This window comes from Stegodyphus dumicola, chromosome 6 (assembly GCF_044657685.1).
Source record: "Stegodyphus dumicola isolate Sdum_Otavi_A_Nest chromosome 6, ASM4465768v1".
NCBI classification, from domain to species: domain Eukaryota; kingdom Metazoa; phylum Arthropoda; class Arachnida; order Araneae; family Eresidae; genus Stegodyphus; species Stegodyphus dumicola.
The window spans coordinates 149426949-149445947 of NC_140773.1; the positions used below are offsets into that span (position 1 = coordinate 149426949).

The window sequence follows — 18999 nt, forward strand, 5'->3', positions numbered from 1 at the left end:
CCTCCAGCAGCAGCTAGTTCCGCTTCGAGTAATATCGCACCAATACTGATCCTGATGTACCAACTACCCAGAAGTATATTCACCGGGGACAGCCAAGAAATTACTAATAGATGGCTCAAGGCGATCGAATCGCCAACTATAACCACTGGGATGATCAAATGTGTCTGGCGAACGTCATTTTTTACCTTGGCGGAAATGCTCGACAGTGGTTCAATAATAATGAAGACACATTTACCAGTTGCACTGTTTTCTGGACTGCTCTTAAGAACACCTTTTCCTGAGCAGCTGATGTAAAGCGCCAAGCTGAACGAGTACTACTCACACATGCCCAGCAAATCGATGAGACGTCTGAAGCTTACAGTCAAGATGTTCTCGCTCTGGATGCATGTCAGAAGACGAGAAAGTGACCCATCTCATGAAAGGTATTGCTGAAGACTTGTATCAGGTCCTGTTGTCCCAGAACTATGACAGCGTCGATGCCTTCGTGAAATGTTGCCATCACATAGAAAGCTTTCGACGAAGACGTATCGCCCGATCACAATTCCAGAGGCTGCCTAATGTCTCTGCGGTGTCGACCATTGCGGACGCCGGTGAACTAAGGTCTATAGTGCGCGCCATCATCAGGGAAGAGCTTCAGAAGGTCCTGCCACAAATTCAGGGCTACACAGAAATAGAACCCGTAGCACCGAATAACATAGCATCTGTGGTCCGGGAGGAGGTTATAGAGGCACTGGCACTGCTCACAGGAGCAGGGAGAAGCAAAAACACTACCCAAAGTTCACTTCCAGTTAGGTCTCAGTCAAGTCGTGAAGCCAGCCAGAGAACTGCTCCACAACGTAGGACAGATCTGTGGAGGACTGACGATAATGTGCCGCTTTGTTTTCATTGCGGACGCCCAGGCCATGTTCTGAGATAATGTAGGGAAAGACGCCAGATATTTGAAAATGCAAGAACCGCAAAGACGTCCAATCCTTGACGGGACAGGGATACTGAATCTACATACAGCTTCGACGATGAATTTGCACAACCTAGTTCTTCCCGAATAAGGAGCAGTTCACCTTATCCGCGACGCTCTCTCAATCGCCGACAATTGCAGTCACCAGTACACCGTTCCCCACGCCGAACCAATGAGGAAAACTAGCTCAAGGGACCTGTACAGGAGGTGAGGACGTACTTGAAGAAAATCCTCCGACGCATAACACAGCCAAGTTAAAAAAGAATAACACTTTTATCACCGTGAACGGACAGTGTTGATATGGGAAAGCCCTTGTTGATACAGGAGCCAATTATTCTGTCATATCCGAAGAGTTACGTCGACATCTAAATGCTCCTATGTTTGCTGAGAATGGACCTGTATTGAACACTGCCCGTGGTAAAACTGTAGCCGCCTCGGGACGCCGTGTATTGATTTGAATGGGACTAAGAAACCGTTTGAATTTCTCATGTTTCTTGAATGTAGTCATCAAATGATACTTGGATGGAACTTTTTCCATGCCATCGATGCCATTATTGATTGTGGAAATCAAGAACTTACACTTTCAGAAATCCTTCCAGACAAAGAATATTTAAATAAGTCATAGTCCTCCTTGTTTGCCGCAACCGATTATGTAATTGAAGCAAACACCGCAAGGCGAATATGTGCCCTGAATTCAGAACTACGGGAAGCAGATGGAGCTATGATTGTTGGAAATAGATTTCTGATGTGCAAAAAAGAACTAGTGATACCAGCTTCAATTGTCACTATAGAGGATGGTTGTGGTAAATTATGGGTAACTAATTGTTCTCGACAAACCCAACTGATACCGCAAAGCCCCTACATGACTTGTTGAAGAAGGATGCAAAATTTTCTTGGAACGCGTTACAGATTGAACCTTTCGCTACGCTCAAAAGGCTGCTGACCAATGGCACTGTTTTGGGACATTTTATTCCAGACGCAGAAACCAGGATACATTCTGACACTAGCGGCTATGGCATCGGGGCAGTACTGGTTCAGATCCAGGATGGCAAAGAAAGACCAATAGCCTATGCATTCAGGTCCCTTACTGCAGCTGAAAGGAACTATTCCACCACCGAAAAAGAATGCCTTGCCATCATCTGTGCAATTAGTAAATTCAGGCCCTACCTCTATGGAAAACCCTTCACGGTAGTCACAGATCACCACTCTCTATGTTGGCTGGCCAATGTTAAGGATCCACCCAGAAGACTTGCATGATGGGCTCTCAGGTGTCAGGAATACGGCGTAAATATCGTCTACAAGAGCGGTCGCAAACACTCTGATGCAGATTCACTATCAAGGAAGCCTCTTATAGAGCCAATAATTGAGAACAATGAAGACATCCCTTTCTTTGCAGCGATCGTAGATTATGGTCAAGAGCAGCAGTAAGACAAACGATTAAAATCCATCATTACAACTCTTAAGAGAGGTGACGCATATCAAAATTATCAAATAAGAAATGGTATACTGTACAAAAGAAGCTATGATCCTATGGGACTGCAATAGCTCTTGGTGGTACAAAAGCAACTTCATAGCGAGGTTCTAAGAAGTCTTCATGATGCTCCAACCGCTGACCATCTCGGATTTGCCAAAATGTACGATCGAATAAGGAGGAAGTACCATTGGCCAGGACTATATGGAAGCACACGGCAGTATGTATCACATTGCCGAGAATGCCAAAGGCGGAAATCACCGCCGCAACGTCCACCAGGACAGCTTCATCTGATAAAATCTCCTGACACACCGTTTACCAAAAGTGGAATAGATCTACTTCGACATTTTCCTGTTACTCGAAATGGGAACCGGAGGATTATAGTTTGTACAGATTACCTTACCAGATTTCCAGTCACAAAGGCAATACCGACAGCTGAGGGCACCAAAATTGCCAAGTTTATAGTTGAAGAAATTGTACTGAAGCATGGTGCCCCCAAAGAAATGATAAGTGACCGAGGACGAAACTTCCTATCCATAGTTGTTTAAGAAGCAATTCATCTATGCAAGACGTCTCATCTTCTGATGACTGCTTACCACCCTTAGACCAATGGTTTAACTGTAAGATTCAATAAGATATTGGCAGACATGTTATCTATGTACGTAGACGTTGAACAGAAAAGTTGGGATACTATTCTACCATTTGTAACCTATGCCTATAATTCAGCCAAACAAGACACAACAGGATTCAGCCCATTCTTTCTCATTTATAGCAGAGATATCCAGACTCCTCTTGACGTAATTTTCCCATACAGTATCCAAGATTTCAAAGATAGTTATGTGCTGTATCTGATCACTAGAGCTGAAGAAGCTACACAGCTTGCAAAATTCCATATTCTTAAGGTGCAAACCACAGACAAGCACCGATACTACGAGAGACATCGACCTGTCAGCTACAACATTGGAGACTTTGTCTGGGTCTTCACTTCAGTACGAATGGTTGGGTTATCTGAAAAGCTCCTAAGACGCTATTTTGGACCGTATCGAAATAACATGGCAGCTCTCCGACGTGACGTACGAAGTAGAAAGTATGGAACAAAATAAGAAATGACAGAATTCAAAAGACATTGTTCACGTATTGAAATTGAAGCCCTATCTTGATTCAAAAGTACAACTAGATGATGAAAGAAAGCCCAATATTTCCAGAAGACCTGTTACAAGAAGCCAGACCAGATCACAGCGGGATGCTGCTTCTTCCTAAGAAGGGGGAAATGTAGCGAAAATTGCTCTTTTCAACCAAGCTCCTCATAGCTTTGCGGAAAAGAAGCAGAACTTGAAACCCGAAGGTACTGGGTTCTTATTCCACCAACGACAAGATGCCTGATAATTGGTTTTTATGTAAATTTCCTTCTTGCTAATGTTATCTTATTTATGTAAATTTCCTTCTTGCTAATGTTATCTTATTTATGTAAATTTCCTTCTTATTCTTCCAGAACATCACCAACTGTATATAAGTAGCTCTTCATTCAGTTCAAGTTAATAAAAAGTCTTGAGTTCAGACTATAGTACTTGCCTCCCTTCATCTACGCGACAATATGCCATAGACGGATGGAAGAAATTGTAGAACAAATTCTTACTGCTTTGGCCCAGAGTGTTCTTGAAGAGAGGCCGAAAAACTATACAAATCCTGCCTATATGTCGAATAGCAGTGTCTCGTCAGCGTATCACGAGTTGGTGCATGGAGAGTGTGCATTGTTAAGGCTGTTGAGTGTATCGTGAGTTGTAGCGTGGATAGTCTCAAGAGTATGATAAGTCCCGAGAATGACCAAACCAAGTCGGGAGCTATACTCTAGTGCTTTGCCATGAAGCTGTCTTCATCATTATAGCCTGATAGCCTGAAGGCTGTGTTGCTGATTGTTTCAGCGTGTTTGTTGTAGTTTTTCTATGACTGTAAACGTGACTTTAAAACTGTCCTGAGTAGTCCTGGCTAAATAGTGTTTTGATTCTTCATCAAATGTTATCATCAATCACTCCAAATCCACAAAACGGTAGAAAGACAACAGTACGCATTGTACTCTACACGTGCACTTCATTGAAGATCTTACCTTAAACAGCAATGTTTACAAATACTTTCTACAGATAAAGTAAATAACATCTGTAATAAGAATTTAAGGAATACTGAATCATACGGTTTAATGTCGTAATAAAAAAATCTTAATTATTGTACAATAAAAAATAACAATTTAGAATATGTCCATATGCTAATTATATTAACTTCTTCAACATTCTGATTATCATCAGAAAATGTATCAACTGCAGCACCAAATAAATAAATTTAATAATAATTTTATCCTTAAAGAAATACTTGGACAAATGTTGAGAGATTTAAGAAAAAGTGTACATACCTCAGCATTGACAATTGCCCAACTATCTACAGTATCCATAGATAATATAACTCCTGATCTTTTATTAAGCTGCGTTATAATAGTGCCTTGGTACTCTGATGGAGCAATTACTTCTACTAACATTATAGGTTCTAATACGTGCCACTGCCCAAAATCAAATACTGAAAAATTAAATATAATAAAATTCAAAAAGAAGTATAAAATATATAATATACATTAACTGGGTAAGTAAATAACTGATAAATTATGAACAAAATAATATCTTGTGGTTATCCATTTCAATACATAAGAAAAATATTTTAAAACTCAATCTCTAGCAATCAGTAAACATTACAGCAATATAAATTTTAATGCCTCACCTTGTTGTACTGCACCTTGTGCAGCAGATATAAATGCTATTTCATTAGAGTCAACAATGTGATGGGAGCCTAAGATAAAAAAGTGACATAATTTTACTATGCATATAAAATAAAAATAACTTAGAAACAAAGCGAATCTTTCCTTTCATTTTTGAATATTAACATTTACATTTCAAGTAAACTTTAAACATTTAAACACTGTTAATCAATTCTAAATTACGCACAGAATTTAGTCACTGACTGGAAAAGTATTTAGTAATGAAGTGACAAAGATAGATAATTCCAGATATATTTTATTTCCCACATGCTTTATAAGTGTAACTGATTTTAAAGAACCAAGGTATACTTCTCATCCCTCCCCAACAGCAAACAGTTTTTATTCAGTATTTATTATTTAACTAATTAAAATAATTCTGCCTGGGACTTTTCCTTAATCATGTGGCTAATTTTTCTTTTCTTTTTTTTTTTTTTTTTTTATGTGCACATCAGACAGCTCATCTCTATTTTGATGCTGGAGAAAGGATGCAGTATGATATAAGTTTTATATATTTATATAATTATGCATTAAAATAAAGGCAAAATTAAAAAATACATTCTGTTTAAATCAAAGCAGATTAACATGCAAATGGATAAAGCAATCTAATTGATACAGTGAATTCTGCAGCTAACAGAAAAAAGTTAAAAATACTATAAGGATTATGTTAATTTTATTAACAGTTAAATTTTAAGTTAAACTTCCTTTCCTATCGATTCTTAATTTCAACTTACCACTTCCGACCAGAGCGTAGTTTTCGAATCCCGTCTGAATACTAATGAGGAAGAGCAGTATTTAACCGTAAAGTTCTACTGTCTTAGTCAGAGAGATACCAGATATTCTGGCTGCACGCGTCCACCTTTTTCGGCTACTCTCTCATAAACTATTACAGTCAAAAGCCTTTAATCCGGACTCCTCGGGACTTCGGTGATTCCGGATTATCGATCATGAGTTTAAATCTGGTAAGATGGCATGCAGAAATTATAAAATTAAAAATATAAAACTGTAATTTATGAAATAAAGAGCAATTATGATCTAAAGGATATCAAAATTTACACACACACCCAAAAAAAAAAGAGCTTTATATTTATTTGTTTACTTTATTAAACATTTCTTTCAATGCGCCCATGTGTAAAGCATACATTACGCATAGTCAAAATTAGAAAATTGCAACCAGAAAACTATTTGATGTGTATTCGTGATATTTATAATGACGAGGAATTTGGTTTAAATTATATCAAAGGTGGAGTACATCGAGATGAAATACTACATTTAATAAGAAATTATAAGCCGAATAAAATAAAAACATCTGCCATGAAGATGAGAATAGTGCTGACAGATCAACTTCCAGTTCATTGAGTGCTGCATCGTTCCCCTCCCCCGGCAGAGTAGCGCGAAATTGATAAACATATTTTGGAATGATTAGAGAATCAAAGGATATGCTTTTATCCATTTTTTGCAGCAATTCCACTTTTTGTTTGATGGACATCGAAACATGCTTTCGATTTGTAGATCCTTTGGCAGCTCCAGAATCAGAAATTCTTTTTGACATAATCGAAAGTTCAAGCTTACTTTTATAAAATTGCTCTAACAGTCTGCAAAAAATACGCCGGATCCAATTAGAAGATTAAAGAACAACGCAATCTGCAACATTAACTGAAATAGATAATTAGATAATTTTAGCTTAGCTTATAACGTCCGTTATACATTAAACGCGCATGCGTAAACGTATTATGCGCATGCATAGATGCATATGTGCATGTGCAGAAAGTTTGTAGCTTTGAGTTCCGGATTAAAGACTCTTGACTGTATTACGCTCGGCCCTTTAGGCCCTTGATAGCTTTGCAGTCAATTAGCGTTAAGGGGCCAACTCTGTTAGAATTTTGATAGCTTCGGCTAATCTCTTTAGTTAAGATTAATGTAGTTTAATTCTTAGGTAAGTTCAAGCCCAAGTGTCGACTTTACTGTACAACTTCAAGACGGAGTTTTGTTAAACTTTAGTTGGAATAATAAAGGGTTATTTCACCCTTCTTACTTATTGTTTCCTGCACACGAACTCAAGTGATTATTCACTTACTAGTTCTTAAGATTCTTCACTTTCAACTGTAACTTAGAATTACACAGTGAAGAATCCTACAATACAGTAAAGGGAAAAAGTTTACAATTGGGTGCCCCTAGTTTTTTGGCGATTCTTTTTTGACGCCAAGATCGGAGCTAGGAAGGCACAATTTGAAGATGGCCGCTACACAAAAGCAAAATGAGAAGTCAAAGAATTGTACAAACTCTGTGTCCATGTAAACATCGATGTAAAACAAAGTTAAAACTATCACGGTAACCAGAAGTGAGGTTTCATAGCAAAAATTTTAAAATAAAATGTCGCTAATCGAAGGGGCACCTAATTCTATACTAGAGCCCAGTAAAGCATCGTTTATATGTTTTTCAAGCAGGTATTAAAAAAAAAAAAAAAAAAAAAAAAAAAGACACATAATTATAATTTTCATTTAAGATGTGATATGTGTATTTTCACTGTAGAAATTTAATGCTACTACTGTACTGCTGCTATTATACAACCTTATTTTTATCAGTGTATTTAAAGTATAATTTTTTACTATTAAAATCTGCGCTCGTCTGTTTGCTTACTTGTTTGTAACATCATATCCTCCAGAACAGTGAGAAGTTGAGCTTCAAAAAAAGGTACCCTCGGATGTGAAAAATTTGTGAGAAGACATTTTATCTTTGTAAGACTTAATTAGCTGAGATATTCATTAAAAACTCTGAAAATGCTAATTTTCGCACTAATTTTTTCCTGTTGCAACAATCTCGCGCCTTGGACATAAAAATGCTTTAATTCAAAAAGTGTTGCCATTGCTCGCTTTTGAATTCTAATGTTTGCTAATAAAAAATTTGTAAGTTTCACAAAATATGATATAAAAATAGCATTGCCAAACATTAAACATATTATTATTATATAGAGTCATATTCTGACGTTGAAGAAAGCATGTGACATCCTTGTATGTCGAAAATGTTTCGTTAATGTCAGCATTTTAAATAAATAGCTGCTATTGGCAACATTTTTGTTTCAGATTTGAATAACTGACACAATATGTTATTGCCAGGTTCTTTTATTGATACTGAGAAAAAGTTGTTACATTATATTAAATTTAAATCATGACATCATACATGCCAAAAGTTTCTGTTTGCTAGTTTGGCAACAAAAATATTACTTATGAATTGATTTTTGCTTGGAAAGAATGAACTGATTTCCTTCATATTGAAATGTTTTTATGCACTTTCTTTTCAAGTGTACTCAGAAATTCAGAACAGCTTTCACTGGAGCTAGCAACTTTGTGTACAGCACATTAAGTTAATAGTTCCTTTTATTTTCAATTTTTCAGTACACAGAACATATAAATATTGCTTTGGCTGCATCCCGCTCATCTGGCAATTAAATTAAAAAATAAACACGATTAATCACAAATTAAAAAAAGTCCTATATATGAAATTTCAGCGTTCTGAAGCTAATAGTTTTTGAGTTATGTGAGATAGTATGTACATAGGTACATACACACAGACGTCACGAAAAAAATCTCTTCTGAATTCATTTTAAATCCTCTTTGAAACCCATTTTGGGGAAAAAAGTTCTTTATTCTGGCCTTAAATACAGATGTCACACAAAAATATCCTTAAATTGCATTCGATAGCAGTCAAAATAGCCATTTTTGTTGAAATATGATACCCGAAAATTTTCGCGATTACAAAACTTCCTTTACTTTGTACATGGAAGTAAAATAGAGAGAACATTCATACTCTTATTTTATTGCACATCTTATAAAATAATATTTTTTAAAGAAGATTTTAATACAAATATAGATCTGGTAAAAGCACAGAATAGGTTGCATTAACGAAGTTTAGTAGGCGGAGCTGTGTGACGTCCATAAATGGGTGGGACTAAGCTTGTGACGTCACAATGTAGTCTCCATGGGCTTTATAAGATATAGACTAAACAAGTAGGCGGGGCGAGCGTCACCGACATGTCGGCAAGAAAGAGTAGCGACGATCTGGTTTACTTTAACACTGAAACCTATGGCGTTTGTATCACATAACTCTTTTTAATTATTAAATGTGATACATTGTATAGTGATGGGGTTATGAAAGCCACAGTTTTTTCCAAATAGGATTTAATATATCTCATTAAAGCACTTTTTACTGCACTCGGCGCATTTTTTTCATGCCTAATTCTTGTACAAACATCTTTACTTTGGTAAAACAGTAAAAACTCTAAGCACAAAATTTATGAACTTAATTTTGCGGACAAATAACGTAAAATTAAATAAGATTGATAGTATGTGATGCGTTGAAATAGATAAGGTAAAATTAAACAAAAATCTGATATATATATATATTTAAATTTAATGACCATTTTCTGGCAGTGATTTTCAAAATTATAATAACATTACAAAACAATCATTTATTTGATTATATCATCATTAACTTATTCACATTAAAGTGGAATATTTATTTTTGTAATTTATAAAATTCGGAGCATAAAATTTTCTGAATGTATTGAAAGGGAAATAAAAAAGGTAAAATAAAATCCTTCGCCCGTAAAACACATACATTTGAAAACAGCATATCTTTAGAATTTTCGCACTGGAGATAAAACTGTTATTTTCCGAACAGTGCTTGCTCTGAAGTCGTTGAGTTTGTTAATCAAAATTTCTTTACATTTTTTACAAAATATGAAATAGATTAAAACAAATTCGAAATACAGCCGTCCAGATGCCCTTGTTCGGGGGGGGGGAGAGGATTACATAATTCAAAATTTGATGGCTGTCGTTTTTGTCACAGTGCGAGAAACATACATGTATTCATGCAGATTCTTCATTATTTGTTCATATAATATAGGGCTATAATATTTGGTAACAACAATTTGGAAGGAGTCACGGACATTTATAGTAAAACAGCGCAAAATACCGCTTCGAAACTAACAGCCTTTCTAGGTTACCGCCCTTTTCGGCTAATAAATGAAATTAACAGTAAATAAAAAAAATCTTATGCAGAACTAAAAATAAATTTTAAAAATAATCACTGTAAAATACAAGCAAAATTAATTATTATGGTTAAATACAATTTTAATATTAGAATTAAATGTATAAAAATTATTAAGGAGTCGAAAGTGTTTATCACTATGATGTATTATGAAATGTAATTGAAATAAAATTCCTTTATAAAAATTGTGCTCATCTAGAATTATAAAAAAGCAGCACAATATAGAATTTTAAAACAAAACTTACAAAAATTCGTTTTTAAATATTTTAGTCCTTTTTACTTATTTACACCAATAAAAAGCATAAAATTGCAAGAGAAAATTGCTTGTTTGAAATTTTCTATTAGTTCAGATTTAAAATATTATTTTCTAAAAGAAGTAGTTACAAGTTTCCTTACAGCATAGGAAAAGCTAAAAAAATATCCAGCCCTGAAAGCATGCAATAGCTTTATAATTATTTGGAACGTTAATTATGCTTGATAAATATGCTAAATATTTAAAAATCAATATCAATTTCAAAAATAAAAATATGTGAAAAAAATAAATATGTGAAATGAGGCACTACAACCAGCTTTTTCTTGACAATTATACACGCTGCAATAGGCAACCAATGTTAAATTTCTGCAAGTCATCCCTACTCCTCCAGATGTGATCAAGGTGACAGCCGGCAACGCCTCAGACGAGGGAGAAAACCCGTTTGGGTTAGTCTATTTCTTATAAGGTCCATGGTAGTCTCGCATTTACACTACGCGTACTTTCTATTTTCTCTTAAAAATAACAATAATAAATTGTTTATTACAGTCAAAAGTCGTTAATTCGGACACCCATAATCCGGAATGATCTATAATCCGGACCTAAAAGAAACTTTCTGCGCGTAAGACCTTTACGACTGTGCATATGTGTGTGCGCAAGTGCAGAATACGTTTTCGCGTGCGCGTTTAATGTATAACGGACGGTATAAGCTAAAATTATCTAATCTATTTCAGTTAATGTTGATGATTGCGTTGCTCCTTAAACTTCGAATTGTATGCGGCTTATTATTTTTTTCAGACTGTAAGAGCAATTTTATAAAATTAAACTTGGAACTTTCGATTATGTCAAATAGAATTTCCGATGCTGGAGCTCCCAAAGGATCTACAAAACGAAAGTATGTTTCGACGTCCGTCAAACAAAAAGTGGAATTGCTGCAAAAATGGATAAAACATGAAGAAGGTGACAGAGAGGTTAGTGAAAACGAAAAAATTTCGATTGACAAGTTAGTCAGTATTCTCGGCACATCAATTATGGGATTTGAACCGCGGAACTTTGTAACTGAACAAGAAATTATGTCTGTTTATAGAATTAAAGAGAAAGTATATCACATAAAACGAAGCAACTTACATTGAAAGAAATGTTTAATAAAGTAAACAAATAAATATTAAGCTTTTTTTTTTTTTTTTTTTTTTTTTTTTTTTGTAAATTTTGATACATCATAATTGTTCTTTATTTCATAAATTACGGTTTCATATTTTTAATTTTAGAATTTCTGTATGCCATCTTACGAGATTTAAACTGATGATCTATAATCCGGAAAAATCAATAATCCGGAATCGCCGAAGTCCCGACGAGTCCGGAGTAACGACTTTTGACTGTATTGTAAATTAATATCAAATTCTTTACTTTTAATTTACATTTATAACATTTAAGCTTAGGCGTTACTGATAATAAGTATAATAAATTGTTTATATTTAAAATTACCATGATACAGTGAGCGAATTCTACCAATTATTAAAATGATAAACAACGTCGCAGTCTCTAATACTTGTAGAGCTTCAATATTTTCAAAGATTTTTATTAAAGCATTTATACAAATAAATTATTTACTTAAATTCATATTGTGGAACATTTCAATTTTATCATTTTTACAAATTACCTTCTTGCTAAAGACATAATTCCTTACATACCAATAATTAGACAATTTTCATTATTTACTAAAAATTTTAAACTTTACATTAATAAAAAAAGAAGAATACTTTTTATTGCATATGAACATCATTACACAGCTTTCATATCAGTTTCTAAAATTCCTAAATCACGCCATATTCTGTGTAGGCATGCTAGAATTCTACGCATTAATAAATAAAAAAATCTAATTTCTCAGAATGAAAGAAAATAATATAATAAAATAAATACTACAAACTTGGAACACTAAGCAATGCTTCACATACGCACACAAACACACATATTATCAATGAACTCATATTATCAAGTGCAATTACGATACCAAACACTACTTATTAAAATATGAGGTAAACGCTACTTCAAGAGTTAAAGTTAACAATTCTGCTACTGTTGAGTAGATCAACGGGCTATCGATATATATCGTAAGTCGGAAAGCGTTATAAACATATCAAAGCCAAAAAATTAAAAATACAATTTAAATGAAAAATGATGTTTTAAATATAATTCACAATTAAAACAACAATACAAATTTAAAATACACAAACGATATGTTAAACACTGCACATAAATAAAGTTACATTACTGCTCGGCATCACACACAACCTCGTTTTCCCTTTTACACAACGATCAGTATTCACTCGAAAAAGTCAAAGAATTCCACAACTCGGTGTCCACGTGCTCATCCATCTATTTTCACTTAAATCAGAGAGTTACTCAAACTCGGCATTGCGCACCACATTAACATTGCCCATGTGCACATCGATCTATTTTCACTTAAAAAACATCCCAGAGTTGCACAAACTCGGCATCGCGCACAACGTCGTCATTGTGCACCACACTGGCTTTGCCCATGAACACAGCGATCTATTTTCACTTAAATAAACATCCCAGAATTGCACAAACTCGGCACTGCGCACCACATTGGCTTTGCCCATGCACACATCGATCTATATTTTCATTTAAAAAACATCCCAGAATTGCACAAACTGGGCATCGCGCTCCACAATGGCTTTGCCCATGTGCACATCGATCTATTTTCACTTAAAAAAAAAATCCAGAATTGCACAAACTTGGCATAGCTCACAACCTCGGCATTGCGCACACATTGGCTTAGCCCATGTGCACATAAATCTATTTTCACTTAAAAAAACATCCCAGAATTGTACAAACTCGGCTTCGCGCACAACCTCGGCATTGCGCACCACATTGGCTTTGCCCATGTACACATCGATCAATTTTCACTTAAAAAATTCTAGAATTGCACAAACTCGGCATTGCGCACCACATTGGCTTTGCCCATGTGTACATCGATCTATTTTCACTTAAAAAAACATCCCAGAGTTGCACAAACTCGGCTTCGAGCACAATCTCGGTATTGCGCACCACTCAAAACCGTCTACACGTCTCAAAACCCGTCTCTCTACTAGTTTCATATTTGTTCCACAAATTGGGCACTTATACGATATTGCAATCAAACTTTTCTCCATACACCACTCAATAATGCTCTTTTCACCTCTTCGCTCCAAGTGATAAAACACCCAGATTCAGATACTCATGCATTCTGCAGTAAGCACGAATTTTGGCACACACATCAATAATCAAAACATTCTTTAAGCAAAAGAATTCTCTTCTGTATTTTCAGAAGTTAGGGTTATAATTTTTAACTCATGCATTCAATATTTTTAATCGTTTGGTAATGATCGTTTTCAATCGTTTGGTATCTTAATAATACATCTGTGAGAGATAATTCGTTGCGTTAAATGCTAACACTACCACACAACACAGAAATGTAGATTTATAATTAAAAAAAAATTTAAAAAACAAAATCTGAAATGTTTCAGATTTTAAATTACTCCAAAGGGGCGTTTTTTAACATTTTGTGTGTTACCTTTCTTTATTAAATATCATGTTCCTCGCACTTAAACCATAAGATCCAGTGCAACAGCAATATCGCAAAATAGTTTTAAAACGAGCATATCTTTAGAATTTCCCATACAGAGACTCACGCGCTGGAGATAAAAATGTTTTTTCTGCACAACGTTGCCATTGCTCGCTTTGAAATCCTTGAGTTTGTTAATCAAAAATTCGTCAAAGTTTTAAAAAATAGGAAATCGATCATAAAACAAATTTCAAATTTGGTCTTCCACATGCTCATATTCGTTGGAGGATTACGTTATTCAAAATTCGATGACTCTATGTACCGTTGTTTTATCACAATACGAGAAATATACATACATTTATGCAGATTTTTCATTATTTAATTTCTTCAAATATAATGCAGGACTCTAACATTTTGTGGCAACAGTTTGAAAAGTGAACCGACATTTATGAGTCCGACGCAAAATGCCAAAACGAAACTAATAGTCCTTCGGGATTCAAATCCCTTTGGACTAAAAAATCTCGCACAGAACATTATAAACCTACCATTTCAACTCAGTTAAAATATAATTTAAGTTTTCTTTAAATACGAAGCTATAGCGTACTTATAACTTGTTTTTAAGAAGAAGCATAACCAATATTACGCCATAAAAACGCGTGTTCAAGCATAAGAGAAGTAAACACAGCATTCACTGATGCAGCCTATTCTGCAATTTAGCCTATAGATCTTAATTTTATTTAAAACAATCCTGCCTGTAACATTTGATTTGAGGTTGATCAATGCATTATGAACTGAATCAAATTCTTAAAAAGTTTTTTCACCAGACTCATGGCAAAAAAATAAAATTTTTTTGGAGGGGCGTGTCAATAAAAAAAAAAATTTTTTTTTGGCATCAGAATTATTTTTTGAAAGTAACATTTGCTTTGATGATATTCTAGGACGATATTATAGGATTCTTTCTCTATAATCCTAGTTTTGCCTGGTTTTGATTAAACAATTTTAAATTATTTCTGATTTGTTCTATCTATGTTAGAGAGATCATATTTATAGCATCCATGTACATTTATCTTATTCTATTTGTTTCAAGCAACAATAGACAGAAAAGGTATTTGAATCAATCTCTTTCTGCAGAATGCTATGAAATTGGCAACTATATAATAGTCTATAAAGAATGTCAAGGAATTTTGGATGACAACAAAGTTCATAATGACTGCAATGGATTTATACAATTTAAAGGAGAGGGGGGGGATATTACATTTATCCAAAAATCAATCAGTTGTGAATAGTCCACGAAATCCAAATTTTAGAATTTTGCCTTCTTGTAACATTTTATTTGACTCACAGTTAAGATTTATTTTGTAGTTAAGTTAAACTAATGATTAAGATTTATTTTGTTACTTTACTCTATGCCTTGGTTTATCACATACTCATTCACTCCAGAGGTTTATCCAGATTTTATGGCAAGTGGTGCCATTTAAATTGAAGAGAAGAATTGTACCCACAGAACGACCTGTAGACTTGATTATTTTTGCTGCCATCTGCTTGTTCAAAGAAGTTGCTGATCAGAATAATCATGAATTCCTAACAAGCAGCAGGGCTTTGGTAAGTGCTGAATATTAGTAGAGTATAGTTAGTCTGATCCAGTTGGTATTGAAAAGTCCTAGCCAATAGCTGTAGTCAAAAAGGCTTAAAATTTTATGTTATATATATAGTTTTTTTTTTTTTTTTTTTAAATTTTAGATTCACTGCACCAGAGCAGTAAGGAATTAAAGTTTAAATTATTTTTTACATGTTGTGCTATATCTTGTTCCCACAACCAGTTAAGCAAAGGACAATAACTTACCTGCACAGCAGCACAGCATAAGTAACAGCTGAGAGTGAGTGGCTGACAGAAGAAATTAATTACGCCACCTCTGAATCACTATGTACTTATTGCTTTGTCGATTTTCTTGAGATATTCTGTAAAAATGCCTATGGTAACCTATGTTTTTTTTTTTCTTATTTTCGCATTATATATGGCAAGGCTTTAATATTATTGAAATAGCTTAGTGTCTCGGTATTTTTTTTTTTATTCCACTATCAGTATTTGTACAGGGTAAAACAATGAGACAATGTTCACTTTTCTAGACTCCATTACAATGATTGTCTTTAAACTTAGAATTCTTACAGGCTGAGATGAAAGAATGTTTCATCAACATTAAAAACATCTTACAGTTCATAACCACCCATTTTTCTAGTAACATCCACTTCTAGTACAGTATCCACATCTCATCTCCATTAATTAACAGTTTCAAAAAAGGAGCTTTTTTATTATTTATTTATTTATTTATTTTTTTTAAGCAAAGAATCACATGCCCAAAATTTGAGCAAGCATATTCTGCTCTGGTAAAACATGGGATACCCATACATGGTAACAGCAGCTTTACATACAAAATCAATTAAAAGCATAATATGACAAAAATACACTTTTGGGTTCTTCATTCTTAGCACAGCACTGAAAGAATTATTATGCCACATCACATACTAGAATTATGCGATGTGTGCAGAAAAGACTTATGATTATTTAACTCTAGACTCATATTTATTAAACATCCACTTTGATCAAGGTACTCCTTACCAGGAGGGAAAAAAATAATAAGAAGAAAATATGCTTCAATTTCAAAAACCACAGAACTTCTGGGATGATCCAATATGATCATTCACATCAATGCATAAATAAATTACTTTCCATCCTTCTTTTATATGACTCATGTTATGTTTACTACCTGATGTCTAAACATATTCATTCTGCCTTCAACTAAATATTTAGGACACTTCAATAAAACAATTAACAACCTCCTCCCCCCCCCAAAAAAAACTTTTTTCCAAAAAGCAAGGAATTAAAGAGTAATATTACATAATGTAAACTGCTGATGAATATATAAAAAGTTTTCAGAAAAGATTATGCCTGCCCCCTCTAAAATTTAATTTCTAATTCTTTAAAAAACATATATTTATCTACTTTTTATACATCCAATTCTTACAGCTATATTTAACATTACAGCCTTCCAATAATAATAACTTTAGCATTACTTTCATTAAATAAACAACCATCAAACTAGAGACAAAAGGTTACAATATAAAGAGGGACATCACAAAATGATAAAGTCAATTTTAAAGCTTATTTTCCTCCCCAGCACTTGTTTTTCCTTCAATGTATCACCTATACAGTGATTATCTATAGCGATAATCTACAAACCAATGTAAAATTTCTCCAAACAATTTGCCTACATTATAGCACCTGGGAAAGAGAAAAATTCAGTAGCATATTATATTTTACAAAACATAAAAATACTGTTTTCTGGTTCAGATTCATAGATATTTTCATAATAACATTGTCAAATGAGCATGAAGAAAGTGACAGTTTACTGAATTAACAGCTCATATTGCAAGAAAAAGAGCTATATACAGTAAGAAGAAAAACACAGATAAGACAAATTCTCCTTAATACATAAAATCTGATGCATATCACCATAATTACTCAAAAAGTAAAGTCTGAAGCAGTAATCACCAAGTGAGATGCTTTCTATCAAAACAATCACAGGTTCTGAACTAACTTAACACATGATATTGCAAGTAAAGATTGTAACCAAGGCTTAGCAGGAAGGTTTCTGCACCTATTTTGAGTTCTAGTTAAACTGTACTAACGTTGAAATATTAATCAATTCAGAATCAAAAGATCTACAAAACAGTACACAAAATAAACACTTGTAAGCATAATAAGAGGCCACAAGTTAAATTAAGCAAAAATTCACAATAAAAAAATTACTTCATAAAATGCCTGAAACAAATTTAAAAAAATTGACAACAACACTACAAATACACTACTAAATATAAATAACAAACACAAATTTTTTACAAGAATTTACAAAAATATGCATTTCAAGATTGACACAATGTCACTAATGCTACATTCGTAACATTATAATTAAGAAAAAAATATTCCCATTATTCATGATTGCAAAGGATCTGTGAATTATTTGACTTACCATCAATAAGAACAAATTCAACTCCAGAAATTTTCTGTCCTATTAATGAGCCTTTTTCGCACATCATGCGAAATCCCTTAAATATTAAAAATATTTTGTAGTGGTAACACGGAATTATGTTTGTTATTTATCTATTCACAATATTTTAAATATTTATAAGCACTTTTTATATAGTTAGCTATGAATTCTTTACAATATATTCTAAATATATGCATCAGTGTTATAACTTTTATATTTCAAACACATGATATATTGTTCTAAGTTTATAAATTAATAAAGATGCAGATAATATATATTAATACAGATGTACAATTTACAGAAGGGATGGCCAACTGTAGGCACATGGACAATGTATGCAATTCTAATACATACGCATGAATAGATTTGTAATTGTGCACAATTAATATCTAGCTTAGATGCATATTTTGTTCTGAGTAAGTGTGCACTAAGTTCTCAACAACTGCCATTATATTTTAAAGCTTAACATTTCAGGACATAAATATCTCATCAGCTGAAACAACCTCTCAACATCTGAAAATTTTATTTTGAATTTATTATGTGTTTTACCTTGGTTTTTTCTTATTATTTCCCTATTTGCGAAACTATTTATAAAGACAATTTGAAATAAATATAAATACAGTCTTAAAAAACACGTTTGTTATTCGAGACTGCATTCTTAAACAGTGATCAAAAACAAATGCGCTGCTTCTGGAAAAAAAAAGATGTTTTTCATATAAACTGTATCTGACATTCACACATCATGCTTAAAAGTTTTGAAAAATAGCAAAATTTTGTCTTTTTCATCAATTTTTTTATAATTACTGAACTTGCTAATATTGAAATGCAATTGTTCTTAATGTGAATTTTGGAACATGAGAAAC

At 33.7% G+C, this 18999-nt stretch overlaps 1 protein-coding gene across 2 annotated transcripts in view; it reads right to left on the reverse strand.

Moving 5' to 3' along the window:
* Positions 1-18999, reverse strand: part of mEFG1 (mitochondrial translation elongation factor G 1) — a 178673-nt gene that overhangs the window by 15154 nt on the left and 144520 nt on the right. For both annotated transcript variants that reach the window (XM_085819001.1, XM_085818999.1), the window contains 3 exons: positions 18119-18194; positions 5190-5258; positions 4831-4991 (listed from right to left, as the gene is read on the reverse strand). In XM_085819001.1, coding sequence (XP_085675127.1) covers positions 4831-4991; positions 5190-5258; positions 18119-18194 — 306 coding nt within the window. The remainder of the gene's footprint in view (positions 1-4830; positions 4992-5189; positions 5259-18118; positions 18195-18999) is intronic.